The sequence below is a fragment of the Notolepis coatsorum genome (assembly GCF_963971535.1).
Source record: "Notolepis coatsorum genome assembly, chromosome: 4".
NCBI lineage: Eukaryota > Metazoa > Chordata > Actinopteri > Aulopiformes > Paralepididae > Notolepis > Notolepis coatsorum.
The window spans coordinates 135553570-135573100 of NC_140168.1; the positions used below are offsets into that span (position 1 = coordinate 135553570).

The 19531-nt window shown below is 41.4% G+C and overlaps 1 protein-coding gene across 4 annotated transcripts in view; it reads left to right on the forward strand.

Annotated features, from left to right (window-relative positions):
* The window catches only part of LOC311226847 (uncharacterized protein), a 90821-nt gene that overhangs the window by 46425 nt on the left and 24865 nt on the right, over nucleotides 1-19531 (forward strand). For all 4 annotated transcript variants that reach the window (XM_084312268.1, XM_084312270.1, XM_084312269.1 and 1 more), the window contains 4 exons: nucleotides 2600-2704; nucleotides 9119-9218; nucleotides 10770-10974; nucleotides 18415-18489. In XM_084312268.1, the coding sequence (XP_084168394.1) occupies nucleotides 2600-2704; nucleotides 9119-9218; nucleotides 10770-10974; nucleotides 18415-18489 (485 nt within the window). The remainder of the gene's footprint in view (nucleotides 1-2599; nucleotides 2705-9118; nucleotides 9219-10769; nucleotides 10975-18414; nucleotides 18490-19531) is intronic.

A 19531-nucleotide genomic window follows, 5' to 3' on the forward strand; every position in this document is an offset into this window, starting at 1 on the left:
CCCACAGGTGGCGGATAAACTAAAATCAGTACCACTCTCGAAACAATGTAGTGAAAGACCGAATTGAGATGTCAAGTGATTGCGAGCAGCAGCTGTCAGAAAAGCTTAGAAAGGGTCCATTTGCCATATAACTTGATGAAACTACAACTGTCGCAGACGAGGCTGTGCTCATCGTTTATGTGCAGTATATCGAAAATGAGGATCTGAAGCAGGACATTCTCATGTCAGTCAACCTTACTACCATCACTCGAGGTGAGGATATTTTTACTGCAGTGGATTCTTACTTCATTCAACATAAATGCAAACCGTTCACCATTAGGGCCTGATTTGAGAGGATGAATACAGGATTTTAATATTGGCCAACATTTTGAAATACATATGGTGCAAGATGAGATTTGTTGATTGAAGGCACAAGTCAAAGAAGCATAGTGGGTCTAATTATGATGCATATGCCTGTGTATAAGCAGTTTGTTATTAAAATGACAAAAGTATTAAAATGACAAAAAAAAAGTATTTTATGGTATTCTATTAGGAGGGGGGTCCAGGAATTTCATCAGAGATGTTTGGGGGTCCCTGGGGGAAAAAAGGTTGGGAACCCCTGCACAAAGGGATAATGGCTTATAGCAGACTTAATGATTTTTAGAATATTTCAGATAATGAAATGAAATGTTTATCAACTATCCAGTTAGTATTTATACTGTAACGTTTGGCTTTAAATCATATTGAACGTAGAGAGAGAGAGAGAGAGAGAGAGAGAGCGAGAGCGATGAATGAAAATGGGGGACCCTGATGTAAAGAAGACTAAAGTCTTTCTCTTGTCTGCATCCCCTTAACAATTGTATGTATTGAGCTGTACTGTACTGTACCCATTCTGCAATCTGTTAATAAAGTTTTCAATCAATCAATCAATCAAGCGAGAGAGAGAGAGAGCGGGGAGATGCGCCCAGTATGGTTCTGCGGGGCTGCAGCTGGATACTATTGTTCTGCGGGGCTGCAGCTGGATACTATTGTTCTGCGGGGCTGCAGCTGGATACTATTGGGAGAGAGAGCCCCCGTCTGAGTCACGTAGTTGATGATGTCACACACACTAGACTAGGATGTCAACACACGGAGCCTGGATACATGAAGCGATATAATTAAGAAACGAATAGCCAATAAATGTGAAGTTATCTTTGAACCCCTGTTGTCAAGCCTCGTTAATATAACCCCTTTCCTCACTAATGGAACTGGTTTTGTGGACTCACTGACGGTGCTTTGAGCGTTTCCAGGGTTAGCAGCTAATGCTAATTAGCTTAGCTTAGTCAGCTCATGGTCTGTCTATAATGAAATGATAGGAAAAGCTCTGCGAAACGTTCTTTTGTTAGGTGGTCCCGCTCTCACTGCCGCAGTGGGTTTTCTTTTTAGCGGTCGGCTTACTCTCATAGTTCCACATTATTTGTAACCCATTTAAAGTTATTAAGCTAACGTTAGCTCCCTACAGTGCAAGCAGGTGCCACGGGCAGTCAGGACAGAAGAGTAGTGGATGTGACATCGGTAAACAAGCCACAAATTAGGCCTGTCGTAAGACCAAAACACGGCAGTTTTAATAATTTTACATGACTATTTTGTGACCCGCCACATGGCGGACAGACTTAAGAAAAAAGAATTCATCAATTTTATCATTTTATAGCGCCGTGAATATAAGCGTTATATGGGATTTCGGCTAGGATATTTCCTGGAAGGCGAGATAAAGGGCTAATGGCTACTACCGTTATATCCAATGGCATTTCCGTTATACATATGCTACAGAAATAACTCAAACTGCATATGATCGGCACGATCCTCAAGCATGTATGCATGAAAGGGGGGGGACGGGGGACGTCGTTTCTGATTATTGATTACCAATAACCGCTTTAGCCTCATTAGCCTCATTCATTGATCGGATGGATGGCTATCAAAACAAGGCCAGCTCGGGATGTACTTTACGTGAAAAAGATCTTACTGTGGGCCGGTGGGATCCCCCCGAGCATATGTCCATTGGCTGATGATAAATCCCCTTATTGCATAGTGAAATCTGCGATCCAAAACGTAATCCAAGCTACATGCTGCACATCCAGAATCAAGCTAACTGAAAACTCCATTGAAAGTAAAAAAAAAATAGTCCACCGTTCAGCCACAGGGCACACTCCATTATCGCGACAGCGCCCCGAAGAGGATCTGGCCGGTAATGCACGTTGGCGAGTAGGGTAAATCTGCAGTGCCGCTCGGCGACCTTGAATAGGTTATTAAAATGGAATAAAGCCAAAACAACCTTCGCACGGACATGTCCGTGCTTCTGTCCACAACGGGGGGAATCGAATCACGGAGATATCCGTGCTTGGGCGGGATTGTGTTGATCATGAGTTATTGATAATACAAGTCAACTTGTCTTCATGCCATTATTAAAACATAACAGAAGCCAACTATATATCAGTACTCCAAACCTGTGAGAGGCTTTGTGAAGATAGACCTGGTCTGGGTGTGAAGATGGTCTGGTCTGGGTGTGAAGATGGTCTGGTCTGGTTGTGAAGATAGACCAGGTCTGGTCTGGGTGCTGATGGTGTCCCCCTCCTCCCCACAGAGGTACCGCGAGGCCGCCCAGGCCTTCAAGGAGGTCCTGAAGGTGGACAGTTCCTGTACTGATGCTGCCCAGGAGCTGATGAGGGTGCAGATAACTGAACTAATGGTGAGTAGCAGCACAGCTGTTCCCACAGGCCGTGGACTAGAAGAGGAGAGGATGGGGACCGGCAATCACCATATTATCACCATACTAGAGGAACCATATTACCTTATTATCACCATACTAGAGGAACCATATTACCATATTATCACCATACTAGAGGAACCATATTACCATATTATCACCATACTAGAGGATCCATATTACCATACTAGAGGCACCATATTATCACCATACTAGAGGAACCATATTACCATACTATAGGCACCATATTATCACCATACTAGAGGAACCATATTACCATACTATAGGCACCATATTATCACCATACTAGAGGAACCATATTACCATACTAGAGGCACCATATTATCACCATACTAGAGGAACCATATTACCATACTAGAGGCACCATATTATCACCATACTAGAGGAACCATATCACCATTATTACCATATTATCACCATACTAGAGGAACCATATTACCATATTATCACCATACTAGAGGAACCATATTACCACCATACTAGAGGGACCATATTACCATATTATCACCATACTAGAGGAACCATATTACCATATTATCACCATACTAGAGGAACCATATTACCACCATACTAGAGGGACCATATTACCATATTATCACCATACTAGAGGAACCATATTACCATATTATCACCATACTAGAGGCACCATATTACCATATTATCACCATACTAGAGGAACCATATTACCATATTATCACCATACTAGAGGCACCATATTATCACTATACTAGAGGCACCATATTATTATATTATCACCATACTAGAGGCACCATATTACCATTTTATCACCATACTAGAGGCACCATATTACCATTTTATCACCATACTAGAGGCACCATATTATCACTATACTAGAGGCACCATATCACCATAGTATCACCATACTAGAGGCACCATATCACCATATTATCACCATACTAGAGGCACCATATTACCATATTATCACCATACTAGAGGCACCATATTACCATATTATCACCATACTAGAGGCACCATATTACCATATTATCACCATACTAGAGGCACCATATTACCATATTATCACCATACTAGAGGCACCATATTACCATATTATCACCATACTAGAGGAACCATATTATCACCATACTAGAGGAACCATATTACCATATTATCACCATACTAGAGGAAACATATTACCATACTAGAGGAACCATATCACCACCATACTAGAGGCACCATATTATAACTATACTAGAGGAACCATATTACCATATTATCACCATACTAGAGGAAACATATTATCACCATACTAGAGGTACCATATTACCATATTATCACCATACTAGAGGCACCATATTACCATATTATCACCATTCTACAGAGATCTAGGCTATATGACCATTTCCGTAACCTATAGGTATATCTATGTTGCAACATGTCATTCTACAGAGATCTAGACTATAGGACCATTGCTGTAACCCAGTGCTTCCCAATCCTCTCCTCGAAGCACCCCAGCCGTTCCATGTATTTGTTAAATTCCACCACCAGCACACCTGTGTTAGATTCCGATCAATCAGCCAGTATCACCTCTTCATCTGTTGGCTCGTGTCACTTATCCCCTCTGTATCCGTTGACTCTGCGTTGTGTTTTATCTCTTTGACGTCTCATACTGGCTGTACAATCTTTGTCATCCCCCTTTAATGCAATCCGCAAGCATAAGAATTTGACACTAGGCCGCGTAGTACCTTTCTTGGAAAACGTTGTTTATTACATAAACAAAAGCCTCAGATGTTACCCATTTCGTATTGTCCTTGAAAAGTCTTTTGGAAGAAAACTGAATCTAGTATTCTATCGTCTCTTCTGCTGTTCAGTCCAATGATGGCTAAGGCCTTGTCGTTAGCCAGAACCTTTCTCCCGTTAGCTGAAGCTAATGATGATGTGTCATCCCCCCCCCCCCGAGGGTGAGAGGGATGAGAGTCTCTGATGGTTCTTCTCTCCTGTGGGATTCGTTTCTTAGTCTGCCCTTACCCGGAAGACAACTGCTGTTATATGATCTTCGTCATAGCAACGACGGGCCCGCCCCTCTTTCCTCGTTACTATGTGACGCTGCCATGGCAACTGCTTTTAACCTTTAAACACACATTAAAAACGTCTGTTTCATTAATGTCAAAACTCTCTCTCTGACCATTGTGCCTGCGGCTGTTCTTATCAGTTGTTGTGTGCTTGACAAGCTAAGTGACCTTGAAGCCCTGGGCTCTATTAGTCTGCTGCTGACATACAGTGATTCTCTCTCACCGCCTCCACCACCCTGCACATCCACCTCTCTGACCTAGCACCGTTAGATGCTGTCATCTCCCCCCAATATATACACTACATACTAGGGCTGCAACTAATGACTAATTTGGTAGTCGACTAATCTGTCGATTATTTTTTCGATTAGTCGACTAATCGAAAACCAATTATGTAAACAAACAAATTTTTTTATTTTTTTTAACTACCTATCTTTGTGAAAGTGGCTTCTCAGCTCTGGTCCAGCTGAAGACAGAGCAGAGGAACAGATTGGACATTGAGCATGACCTCAGAGTTGCTTGTCTACCATCACCCCAGACTTTGAGACTCTTGTCAGGACCAAACAACAACATCATAACATGATGATCCCATAGCAAATTAAAATAATGACTCATGAAACATTTGAATTTGGATCTTAACACTTTGGCTGCCTAAGGTTAAATTCATGATATACCATAGATTGCCAGCTCTATTTGTCTATGGAGAAAGTCCCCTTCTTTGCAGGGCTATAACTTTTTAAATTCTATTGCTACATTGCCATTATTAGGGCCCATTCAAAGTCCTATATGTATTGTTCATTGTGTAGCAACGTTAAACTTTTTCATTCACATATTCATAGTAAAGTATGGTCTAATGTATACGTATGTTTTCATCTCTTTCTGCAGCTTTCTCCAGAACGTGATATATAGCCCCAAATGCATTATATTGATGATGAAATACAGTTTGATGGCAATCAGCGCGATATAAAAAATTCCAACTAGACGTACTTCTAGAAGTTACTACACGTCATCTGATGTTGACCGGATGGGCGAGGGGGCATTTATAATTCCGTGGGCAGCGTTATACCAATCATCTAATGTGGGTCAAATGTTGATAATAGCAGTTAGTATCGAAGACGGTAACGTTACACGCTGAAACTCACCCCAGTCTCCGCGCGCCGTTGGGCGATCATCGTAGAGTAGAAATCTTATCATTATGGGATATATTTTTACCCGGTCCATCTCCAGCTTGTATAATGGTATATACGTCCAAATCATGTTGTTTATCGAGTTATTGCCAATCGATCACTGTGTAGCGTGACGAGCCAGAGTCCCATGACCTATAGCGAGCGCCCGGAAGTACTACGGACGTCTAGCACAACCTCTATGGCACATCCTGTTTGGCGATTGCGCCGATCGGCCACCAGATGGCGCTCCTGAACTGCCAGAGAGCTCAGTGGGTCCTGCTGGTGGATCTCAGGCCAGCGGAGGGGACATATGAATCAGATCGCAGATTTTTGAAATATTGATATAAGGACGCTGTACAGCATCCGCCGGCAACTTGAGCATGGCCCGCAATGACGTCAAAAGACGTTTCATGGCAGTCAAAGTGTTGAGCCACTTTAAATGAAAATGTATTTGAAGAACAATACAGCAATCACTCATAACGAGATAAATAAATTAAATAATACAAATTAAAGTGGAAGTGTACTTTAAAGGTCAACCTCCACGTTGTATTTTTGTTCAATAAACAATGTGGACTAGGCCAACAGTGGCTTTCATGAAGAAGGGGAAAAAAAAGTATTGAAATTGACCCAGTTTTAGCGTTTTTATCAAACATTTTGTCTGCCCAACACAATCACCACGCACGTGCATATTTTAATCAATGGTTCATAACGTGCGTGTGTAATCGAAATGATCGTCACAACAGGTGCAGGACAACAGGGGGCTCACCAGGGGGCGCTGAGAGTCACAGCTAGATATATGCTTGCTACTACTAGTCGAATGAAAATGTATCTGTTTCACCTCACTATTGCTCCGTGATTATAGCCATCCATCCATCTCTAAAGCTAACCACTATTTGTAAAAGCCACAACCACGTTACCATATTTGTAATAATGTAAATCATTGTGTCGTTGTACACATATTGTGTTTATAACGTTAGTAGAGAACATAGCTTAGCTTGGTAGCTATTGTGCTAACAACATATCCCGACATCCGGCTCGCTGGCCGGCATGAACGGCCGACCCAAAATGGTTCTCTCCTCTCTGTACACCCCGTCCCCACGGGTGCCCTGCCGGGGGGCCCATGGACGCGACGGCGGCGGCAGCCGTAGGGTGCTCGAGCCCGTAAAGGCTAGTGTTACACGATAGCTATGAGCTAACTAGCGCTGCGGGCTCCGGCGCCCTGCGGCCGCCGCTGTTGTCGAGTCCACAAGCTCCTCCGCGGGGACGGGGGCACACAAAGAGGAGAGAACCACCCGCAGGGACGGCGGGCTATAGGCTAACGTCAGTGAGTGTAGTGGTCCCGACTGCGTGTAGCAGGGACGGCGGAGATATAGGCTAACTGTGATGCACTGAGTGAGCCACCATTGATCTAGTACTATGACCCGGACGGACATAAGGCATACGTTTCCTGAAGTGACGTCACGGCTGTGCTAGGTGCTAGCGTCTGATAAGCTTTTAGATTCAGCTCATTAATATGCACCTGTTGTCCTGTTGTGACGTCGGCGTTTGATAAGCTTTTTTGATTCGCGCGTGCATGTTATTCGTGCATGGACCTTTTTAACTCTTTCAGAGTGGCATTTCCGGTGTCAAATGGAAATAAATAAATAATGAAATTATATACCAATGATGTAAACTACCCATAATTGATCAGTAGGGTTTAACCTGGAGGTTGGGCTTTAAATAACAAAAAAAATAATAATAAAAAAGAAATAACTAGCAGCATCTGCCCCCAGCACCGCGGCTGATGGGGCTGTAACTTGGTCCAGGACCAGGAGGGTGACGTGGAACAGCTGTAAGGGGAGAGGGGGATGAGTCAGATCAGACAGACTTCTAGGTCTTTTGTTTGCAGTGTGTGAGAGGAGTCCGTGTATGTGTGTGTGTCTTACTCTGATCGCTGTGTGAGTGAGAGGAGTGTGTGTACTGTGTAATTTGTGTGTGTGTCTTACTCTGATCGCTGTGTGAGTGAGAGGTGTGTACTGTGTAATTTGTGTATGTGTGTGTGTCTTACTCTGATCGCTGTGTGTGAGTGAGAGGAGTGTGAATGTGTGTCTTACTCTGATCGCTGTGTGTGAGAGAGAGGAGTGTGAATGTGTGTGTCTTACTCTGATCGCTGTGTGTGAGTGAAAGGAGTGTGTATGTGTGTGTCTTACTCTGATCGCTGTGTGTGAGTGAGAGGAGTGCGTGTGTAATGTATTGTGCGTCTAGTCTGATCATCATCTCCTGCAGGGGAACAATGTTTTCAATGTCCAAAATTTGCTATGGGATCATCATGTTATGTTGTCTGGAACCCTGAGAAGCCACTCTCACAAAGATAGGTAGTGCACAAAAAATAAAAAATAAAAAAATTAAATACATTTTTTTTTTCTTTTTTTTTTATGACTAATCGACGCAACAATTTCTCGTCGACGATTTTTTATAATCGACATCGCCGATTATGTCGACTAATCGTTGCAGCCCTACTACATACATTGAAAAACACAGATTTCCTTCACCTGATTCAACTTAACAAGCCCTTTTTTAATCAGGTGTGCTGGTGGTGGAATTTAACAAATACATGGAACGGCTGGGGTGCTTCGAGGAGAGGATTGGGAACCATTGCTGTAACCTATGGGTTTCTCTATGTTGCCACATGTCATTCTGTCTAAACTAGGGATGTCCGATATTATCGGCCTACCGATATTATCGGCCGATATTGGCATTAAAATGTGATATAGGAATTTTTTATTTTTATTTTTTTTATAACATTTCTATAACCTTTATTTACCCAGGCAAGCAAGTAAGAACAAATTCTGATTTTATTTATTGTCAAAAGTATGCATAGTGTTGTGTTAATTTTCCACAACAAGAGATATGTACCGGTAATGTTAATTACCTGAAATTATTCCGTTTTTGGGGGGGGGACCCTGCATATATCGGTTGATATCGGTTGATATCGGTATCGGAAATTAAGAGTTGGACAATATCGGTATCGGTAAAAAAGCCAATATCGAGCATCCCTAGTCTAAACTCTATCCTTCATCAAAAGACTGTTGTCTGCCTCTTGTCAATAACCTGGTCAAATCATTCCAATGTTGAATGGAATCGTTTCTGCTTCTCTAGTGATGCTTAACCTGGGAACCTGTGGTCTTTATTTCCTCCAGGCTCGTGGCTTCTCTCGGGAGCAGAGCTCGAATGCCTTAATAATTCATGGGACGATGGATAAAGCACTAGATGTGCTGTCAAAGTTAAATGGTAAACCAGGTGAGTTACTCTCTTACTATTTCTATTTTTATCTTTCCTGCCTGTACCCCCCCTCCCCCATGCTGCTGTGACACCTGCATTCCCCCAAGGGGATCAATAAAGGAACACTTGAATTGAGTGTTATGGGATAAAGACCTAGAGCTGCTGTCCAAGTTAAACACTAGAGATGCTGTCCAAGTTAAACACTAGAGATGCTGTTCAAGTTGAGCACTAGGTGTACTGTTGAATTAAACACTAGAGATGCTGTCTAAGTCAGCGTTTCCGTTAGCCGGTAATTACCGGTATTTGACCGGCAAAATCTGTTGAAGTCCGACATACGGTCATAATGTCCGGTGAAAATAATTCCCTCTAAGCACAATTAGATTATTTGAATTGTATTAAAATAGACTAAAATTAAATAGCCTATGCGATGAACGAAACAATCATTACATTTGTTTCATGTTGCTTCACCAAGCAGCCGGTCTAATAATGACACCGCTGTGTCAGCGCGAGCTGGCTGCTCCTAGATTTGTGAGAAGCATCCATCTGCAGCCCCACAGAATGCAGTACTCCAATCCAGCCATTGGCAATTCAGCTGTTGGGTGGGCGGCGCTGCTGAGCCCAGACCGGACCGGACCTAAAAACACCGCTGCTCTGTCGGTCTGCAGCTCCATGCTTCACGTAAATCTAACAACAGCCAGCTCGCGCTGACACAGCGGTGTCATTATTAGACCGGCTGCTTGGTGAAGCAATGAAACAAATGTAATGATTGTTTCGTTCATCGCATAGGCTATTTAATTTTAGTCTATTTTAATACAATTCAAATAATCAAATTGTGCTTAGAGGGAATTATTTTCACAGGACATTATGACCAGCACCAAGTCGTTGGGAGGTGGAGTCATCACGCAAACCCACGATAATGTTGCCGTCTCTCTCTGCCAAATTTCTCAGTTCTTCGCTTGATATAATTAATACAAATGTCCAATATAACGGAATTCGTTAGCTCATAAAAATGTGATTATAACAGACTGCTGTTTAATGTCGGGCAGACTGCCCACCGACACCTCAAGTCGGCAGCAGCACGAAGTCTCGAGGGACTTATTTTATTTGGAATATATTAATGACTATACGCAAAAGTAGCCTAGTTTTAAGTTAAAATATTATAAATGCCTTGATGATGTCATTCTTTATATAGGCCTATCAATTGTTTTTAAGCTCAATAAACTCTGACCGGAATTTATCCCATTTGTCCGGTAGATTGAAATCTACCGGACACTCAGACCTGCAAAAAAAATTCTAACGGAAACCCTGGTCTAAGTTGAGCACTAGGTGTACTGTTGAATTAAACACTAGAGATGCTGTCTAAGGACATGCGTCCACCTATCTCACAAAAACGCTGGCAGTGCGCCGGTAGTACTGGGGGTGGAGCGCTTGCGGTGAGAAAAAAAAACGCAGCGCGAGCCTTTGTCTGAATACTTGTGTTTTCCCCACGTAGCCAGTGACAACAGTGTGAATACTTGTGTTTTCCCCACGTCGCCAGTGACAACAGTGTGAATACTTGTGTTTGTTTAGGAAATGTCTATAGACGTCCTGAGAATATGGCTCCAGTTCCCACAGCCGCCCCAAAGCACTATCCTCCTCCCGAGACCCACAATGCACCGCAAACCCCACTTCAGAACAGACCCAAAGGCCCGGCTCAGAGCGGGTCCCTTGTCCAGTCTCATCCAAAGACCCATCATGAACCTGCTATGCACGCCGACGGTACTGATCCAGAACCGTGAGTATGGAGACTTCATGAAAGAACTCTTTGTCTTATTCCTGATTCCAGATTGGTCAATTTGAAATGACGAATGACCATTTCAATAATTTAATTGTTAGAAATAACGTTTTTACAAGCCATTGCTAGCGGCGTTATTTCATCCAACATCACTTGAATGCAGGGTTCGCACAAGGTCCTTGAAGTGTTTAAAGTGCTTGATTTTTGAGGGAAAAAAAGTCGAGGCCTGGAATTCCTTAAACAGCCCATTTTTTAACAAGGTGCTTAAAAAGTCCTTGAAATTCAAATCCACTATTCGCATTGAAAGTTGTTCATCCATGATTAAAATAGTTCTGAATCAAGAAATATAATTTTTTTATCTAAAGTGTAACTAATTGTTGGAAATTGGGTTTAAGCCATAAATATTGGATCAGATTTTTTTCCCAATAAAAACAGCATTTAAAAGTGAATTATATCCTTTTAAATGCCTGTTTAAAATGAAAAATAGTGCTTGGAAAAGTACTAGAAATTCATAGAATTTCATTTTGAAATGTCTGCGGGAACCCTGTTGAATGGCAGATCAACACAACGCTCTCCAGTACATTTGGATACAATTTATTTTCTATTGGAACCAGAAAATTTTTAAACAGCAAACATTTTTAGGACTTGCTCTGTGCACAAAGTATGGATAAAAAAAGTAGCACTTAGACTCTTCAGACCATACAAAGCCCTGCTTGTTCCCACAGTGACAGTTGCCGTCTTTTAACCTCTTAACGTTCCGACGGCCCGCCCGCAGTGGTTTCAGCTAATAACTATAAAGTACATAGATCTGCAGGCATCTGTTTGCTAAATAATTCAGATGAAAATGAGAATTTTTATTTCAGTGTGTTCTTCAAACCTCTGTAACTCTATGACAATAGCACTCAGAGCGATTCTTCCTGTTGTGCAGGAAAAGTCAGTTTCCTTTCAAAAGAGGCCAGACTTGTGCATCTGCTACAAATGGTTCCAGAATAGCATCAAATTTACTTTCAGTCTGCAATCGACAGGCGTTTGCTGCAGAATTTGCAGGAGTGTTGTAACTCTGTTGCAACACGGTCCCTCTGTAACTCTGTTGCAACACGGTCCCTCTGTAACTCTGTTGCAACACGGTCCCTCTGTAACTCTGTTGCAACACGGTCCCTCTGTAACTCTGTTGCCTCGCCACTGGTTTTTAGATTTTTCACTCTGAAATTCATTGCGTGAACCAGGGTTAGAAATACATTTTTTTTTTCAAGGGCTTTTTTTGCCCCCCTTAATTGATTTTCGGGGGCTTTTTTTAATTATTTCGGGGGCACTGAATTTTTATGATAAGCGGTAGGTGTGGGACGGTTCACAAAAATGACGGTTCGGTTCGTATCACGGTTTTGGGGGTCACGGTTTTCGGTTCGGTTCGATATACGTAAATTTTTATTAAAAAATAACACTAAATCTAAACATGCTTCTCATATATATATATATATATATATATATATATATATATATATATATATATATATAACCTTTTTATTTATATATATATATATAGATAAAAAGGTTTACAGTGTTTACAGCCTTAAATAATGTTTGGCACACAAAGACCGAACTGACTGAAAAATATAGGCTACATTTGTCAAAGTATTAACTTAGTGCAAACAAACAATATGCTCAGCCAGCACTAGACTTTCCTTTCTATAATATAAACACAAAAAAACAATGTCAACCATGTTTAAATTCCCTGATTGTCAGTTCTTAATGGAAAGATTCGTTTTCTGCTTGAAATTATTATGTATCTACATTTATTTAGACTAACATTATTTAAATATTGAGTGCAACTGTGGTGGATTACGTAATTCGTTGAGTTGGAACTATCTATGGGTTGGCGCCGGGTCCCCACGGACATTTTAGCGTGTGGCACCTTCAGCTCCGGTAACTTTAGGAGGAGATCAAACATCAACAAGCAGCACGAAAGCGGGTTAAGCGGCAATAGTCCCGGTTGGAGTTAGTAAAACACAGTTGTATGTTAGCCTTCTTGGATGTTGAATAAACGCCTATCATTGTCTTTAAACACCCCGCCTCTCAGACTCTCATTCCCTCCTCTGCTAGCTTGTAGCTACGATAACATTTCATTGACTGTATTAGCTGGGGCTAGTGCTACCATAGTTAAAAACGTGCGTTGTATTGTACAAACTGCTAACGCTATGGCAAGATTTGTGTATGCCTATGTAATGTTAATGGCTATGTTTTTAAAGTCGTAATGAAGATTGATTTAGATTGTGCTTGCCATTTGTACACAAACTGACTAGCACCTGGCTCAGCTGCAGTGCTGCTGCTGCAGCAGCCAGTGCTCACCTCCGCCAAATGATTTTTTTTTATTTGCGCGTCATCTGAACCGTACGATACACAGACGCTCCATTACCGGATAAATATATATATATAATTAGTAAACTGTCGGGGCCATTTTGTGCCCCCCTTAACTGATTTTCGAGGGCATTTTGTCCATTTTCAAGGGCATTATGCCCCAAGCCCCCGTTAATTTCGAACCCTGGCGTGAACTTTTTGAACATTGCGTGAAGCACTGATGGTATGTGACTGCTGCCAAACACGAATTGATGTGACTTATGACAAATAAAAGCAAACTTGAAACTTGTGAGATCTTATAAGAGGATAAAGGAAAATAGTCAAGATAGTAATTTAAATAAAGTACAAAATAGAGCTTGCTCATGTTATAACTAAGGATGTCAAAGTTAACGCGGTATTAACGCGTTATCGCCCGATTCTATTAACGCCACTATTTTTTTAAACTCACGATTAACAAAAAAAAATTAAAAAACATATATATATATATTTTTTTTTAACTAGACTTCACGTAGGTGTATTGATGCTCTCATTGATACTATGTTTGTTTCTGAAGTGTGTGTGTGAGATATATATATAGAGAGAGGGGGGTGAGAGAGATGAGGGAAGGGGCAAGAGAGCTGGGACAGTGTGTGTGTGAGAGAGAGGGGGTGTGTGTGATTACTCAGCCCTTGTGTGGGTGAATGTAACAAGTTCCTAACGTTTTCTTTCCCCTATTATTTCATGCACACTTTATTCATTGTTTTAAATTATTATTTTCTTAAGTTATTTTGTGCATCACTCTGTTTTGAATTTGATGCAAATTTGCAATGCATGAGGGTCATCCTTTTGTGTTAAATGGCTGCATAAAGCAAGCATTTGTTGACTCGCATGTTGATAAGAGTATTAAAACTTGGAACTTGAAAAAGATCCGTTTAAGGTAGAAAAAAAATCAATTAATTTGCGATTAATCACAAGTTAACTATGGACAATCATGCGATTAATCTAGTTAAATATTTTAATCGATTGACAGCACTAGTTATAACATATAAAACAAATCTGACCTGTAGACCAGAGATGGGACGGACACACACACACACACACACACACAGAACGGGAGAATGGCCTATAGCAGACTTAATGATTTCAGAATATTTCAGCTAATGAAGTTAAAGAGAGAGACTCAGTTATGTGCGACAGTCTGACTTGTGGAGCGCGCACTGGACTTAATCTATGCGCACTGCCAGCCAGGCCGTTATGCGACGGAGAGATTTAGTTACAATTTAACACAAACTGTTCCAAGGATATTAATGTTTCTCTGCATATTTTCACACCGCCAACAAAGTAGCCTACTGGGTTTGTTGTCTCGGAATGGAAATGCTATAACATCCTCACAACTGTTTAAAACTGCGCTGTCCTCTCACCTTGAGATTACTTGTTCATGTTTCCACCAATAATAGTATAACAGATCTTTGAAGCAATCACTTGAATATGTGCTCTGTGTTTTGTTGTTTGTCTTATGTTCCTCTTGTTTTATGTTTGGTGTTTGTTTGTTTGTTTTTGTTTTGTTATGTTTAATACATAATAATTTATGTATTTTGTAAGCTGTGGACTCCCTTGAAAACGAGATGGTTCATCTCAATGGGTAATTCCAAATAAAGAATTTCAATTAATTATGTGGGGGGGGGGGGGGGGCTGTTCTAGAGCCGAGGGGCAGCAGCGAAGGCTCAATATCTCAATTTCAACCTATTTCAGATTGGTGCATCACATGTGAATGCATTACAAATTGTATATTTGATAAGAGAACATTGAACTATTGTGTTTAGAAATGGTTGTTCCCCAAATTTCTACTTCAGGGTATCTGGGGGTAGTAAAGTTTTTTTTTTTTTTTTTTTATCCACTTATTCTCCCATTTTCTATATTTTCTCCCATCCCAATTTCGTATCGTTCAATTCAACCCTCCCCTGTCACGAACGCTGTTTCTTGCCTCGCACAAGCCAGCTGCAATGTGGACTAAGTCATACATAGCACAAGTCCCCTCCGGTACTTGAGGTAACAGCAGTCGCATCTTTTCACCTGCGCAGCTCGATCTCTCAGTGGCGAGGAGTAACGCGTGGGAGGCTCACGCTGCTCCCGACACTTCCTGATTCTACTGCGCAGGCGCACCAACCGACCTGTAGGAGTCGCTGTCCACAACGCCCGATCCCCACCCATCAGTTTCCCACCCTCTAATACGGCCAATGTGTATTAGTATGGACGGCCAGCTAAACTGAAAGCAATGTGGAGCGCTGGGCTCGAACAGGCAAGCCCAGCGTCTCCGTCATTCGTGGCGAGCGCCTTGCCCACTACGCCACGTAGCCGCCCAGGGGTAGTAAAAAGTCTTAAAAAGCATTAAATTCATAATTTAATAATGTTATGATTTACTTACATTTACCGTAATTCCTCTAATAGTAACCGGTATTCTATTAAAAACCGGGTCTCTATTAACACTTTGACTGCCATGAAACGTGTTTTGACGTCATTGCTGGCCATGCTCAAGTTGCCGGGGGACGCTGTACAGCGTCCTTATATCAATATTTCAAAAATCTGCGATCGGATTCATATGTCCCCTCCGCTGGCCTGAGATCCACCAGCAGGACACACTGAGCTCTCTGGCGGTTCAGGAGTGCCATCTGGTGGCCGATCGGCGCAATCGCTTTAACAGGAAGTGGCATAGAGGTTGTGCTACGTCCGTAGTACTTCCGGGTGCTCGCTATAGGTCCCGCGACTCTGGCTCGTCACGCTACACAGTGATCGATTGCCAATAACTCGATAAACAACATGATTTGGACGTATATACCATTATACAAGCTGGAGATGGACCGGGTAAATTTACATCCCATAATGATAAGATTTCAACTCTACGATGATCGCCCAACGGCGCGCGGAGACTGGGGTGAGTTTCAGCGTGTAACGTTACCGTCTTCGATACTAACTGCTATTATCAACATTTGACCCACATTAGATGATTGGTATACCGCTGCCCACGGAATTATAAACGGCCCCTAGCCCATCCGGTCAACATCAGATGACGTGTAGTAACTTCTAGAAGTTGTAATTTTTTATATCGCGCTGATTGCCATAAAACTGTATTGCATCATCAATATAATGTATTTGGGGCTATAGATCACGTTCTGGAGAAAGCTGCAGAAAGAGATGAAAACATACTTATACATTAGACCATACTTTACTATGAATATGTGAATGAAAAAGTTTAACGTTGCTACACAATGAACAATACATATAGGACTTTGAATGGGCCCTAATAATGGCAATGTAGCAATAGAATTTAAAAAGTTATAGCCCTGCAAAGAAGGGGACTTTCTCCATAGACAAATAGCGCTGGCAATCTATGGTATATCATGAATTTAACCTTAGGCAACCAAAGTGTTAATGACCGGGTGCGCTGTGCAATTATAAGCCGGCCTCCTAATACAAGCCGGGTTTCATGTATATTAGAGGAATTACGGTATTTCCCTCAACGGATTTACCATAGGCAGTATATTTTGTTATTGTTGTTATATGCTGGCCTGGCTGTGCAGTAAATACCATATAATGGTATGGTGTTAATGTTTACCAAGAGAGTAAGCCTACCTCAGAATTGTATAAAACGAAGTTATTATTATTATTATTATACCAGTATTGTGATTGCACTATTTTACTTTATTTAACTTTTTTTGACCACCTGTAATTGCACTGTTTACTACCGTATTTCATACAGTACTTGGTTTCAATAAATGAACCCAGTACATTTTACTGGGTTCAAACTGACACAAAATGTTGATTTATTCATTATGATCTGTTTGAAAATTAGAAATATAGGCCTCTCTCTTATACATGCCTCCTCCTAATACAAGCCTGGTATCCGCTACAGTTGAAACAAATACAAGCCGGGGTTACTATTGGAGGAATTACGGTATTATGTTTTTTGGGGGGGCAGCCCAGCTGTGGGGAAATGAAATTCTTTTTTAGTTAGTTTTTTTTTCTTTTTTTCGTTTTTGCGGTTTCCTTGGTGCGCTTGGCGAGAGCTTGTATGGAACATGGTTTTAAAAAGATCTTCAAAAGTCTAAAATCAACCATGTTATAGAGAATAAAATGGTCCTCTCGTATTTTCTGTTTCATACAAATAGTATTTTTTCTTTGCCCCTGGAAAGTAAATAAAAACTCCATCCAATAAAAATATGATCATAGAATTGAACGTAATCCCTTATCATATAAAACTGTCTTTAGGCAGATCCTCTGCAGTTCCCGTAGGGCGATAGCTAACATTGTTTTTCTGTCTTTCTATTTGACCTTATTTATGGTTCATATTCAAATCAACTCCCTCCTGCCATCGAGGCCCGAACCTTTTCACTCTGAAAGGCACCAGATCATGGAGGCAGAAGGGCTTCTTAACACATTGAGTGCCACGCCCCTTCCGGGAATTGACCCCTTCCCATCCATTAACCCCATGTAAACGTAGTTGTAGTTTGTAGAGCTAAACCCATATTTTATAGTATATCTATGGGTCTAATAACGCCGTCGAGTCTCAGTGAGTTGCTTCTGGTCAACGTGCAAAAAACAGATAATTTTTTCATCCGTACATTTCCGTTTTTGAATATGAATATAGTTTGGTTGCTTCTGAGTAATTCCAGGGAAAAGACGCGAAAACAGCGTTTTTATGTAATTCAATAAACACGTTGTAATTTTTCGCCTGATTATCGGATCTTCCTGAAATCAATGCTAGATTATCATTATCCTTCCTTGTGAATACATGAAATGTGCCCTGGAGCGCAGCACGCCCACCACCGTCTGCCAGCTCAGACACACTCAGAACAGTATGCACAAGGTGCCCCGCTGAATTATGAATGGCAATAGCGATTAAAAGAAATACCGTGAGAAAAACGTAGATCTACGTTTCTGTGACGTAGCCGGCACAAAAACGTAGTTCTACGTTAACGGCACCCAACGTGTTAATGACATTTTGTGGCTACTTGAAATGAAGCAGAAATTTGTTTAAATTTATTTGTAATAATAATACACAAATAAAAAATTATCAAATCAAAGTGGTAAATATGTTTTCTTTCACAGTTTGCTGTTTCCTGTCTGGGTTGGAAACTTGGTTGCGGCCATAACAGAGGCCATGTTAACAGACCTCTTCAGCAGGTAAAGAGTTCACGCAGTCTCTTAAAGGAGAACTGCGCTCAATATCACAATTCATATGTTATTCCTAATATCACAATTCATATGTTATTCCTAATATCACAATTCATATGTTATTCCCAATATCACAATTCATGTTATTCCTAATATCACAATTCATATATTGTAAGTAAACACTTTTAATAAAAGCGTCAGCTAAATGTATGTTATTCCTAATATCACAATTAATTTGTTATTCCTAATATCACAATTCATATGTTATTCCTAATATCACAATTATGTTATTCCTAATATCACAATTCATATTGTGGTTAACTATCTGGAGCTAGACTGAGGAACAGCAGGGCTTGTGGTTAACTATCTGGAGCTAGACTGAAGAACAGCAGGGCTTGTGGTTAACTATCTGGAGCTAGACTGAAGCAGGGCTTGTGGTTAACTATCTGGAGCTAGACTGAGGAACAGCAGGGCTTGTGGTTAACTATCTGGAGCTAGACTGAAGCAGGGCTTGTGGTTAACTATCTGGAGCTAGACTGAGGAACAGCAGGGCTTGTGGTTAACTATCTGGAGCTAGACTGAAGAACAGCAGGGCTTGTGGTTAACTATGGAGCTAGGCTGAGGAACAGCAGGGCTTGTGGTTAACTATCTGGAGCTAGACTGAGGAACAGCAGGGCTTGTGTTTAACTATCTGGAGCTAGACTGAAGAACAGCAGGTCTTGTGGTTAACTATCTGGAGCTAGACTGAGGAACAGCAGGGCTTGTGGTTAACTATCTGGAGCTAGACTGAAGAACAGCAGGTCTTGTGGTTAACTATCTGGAGCTAGACTGAAGAACAGCAGGGCTTGTGGTTAACTATCTGGAGCTAGACTGAAGAACAGCAGGGCTTGTGGTTAACTATCTGGAGCTAGACTGAAGAACAGCAGGGCTTGTGGTTAACTATCTGGAGCTAGACTGAAGAACAGCAGGGCTTGTGGTTAACTATCTGGAGCTAGACTGAAGAACAGCAGGTCTTGTGGTTAACTATCTGGAGCTAGACTGAAGAACAGCA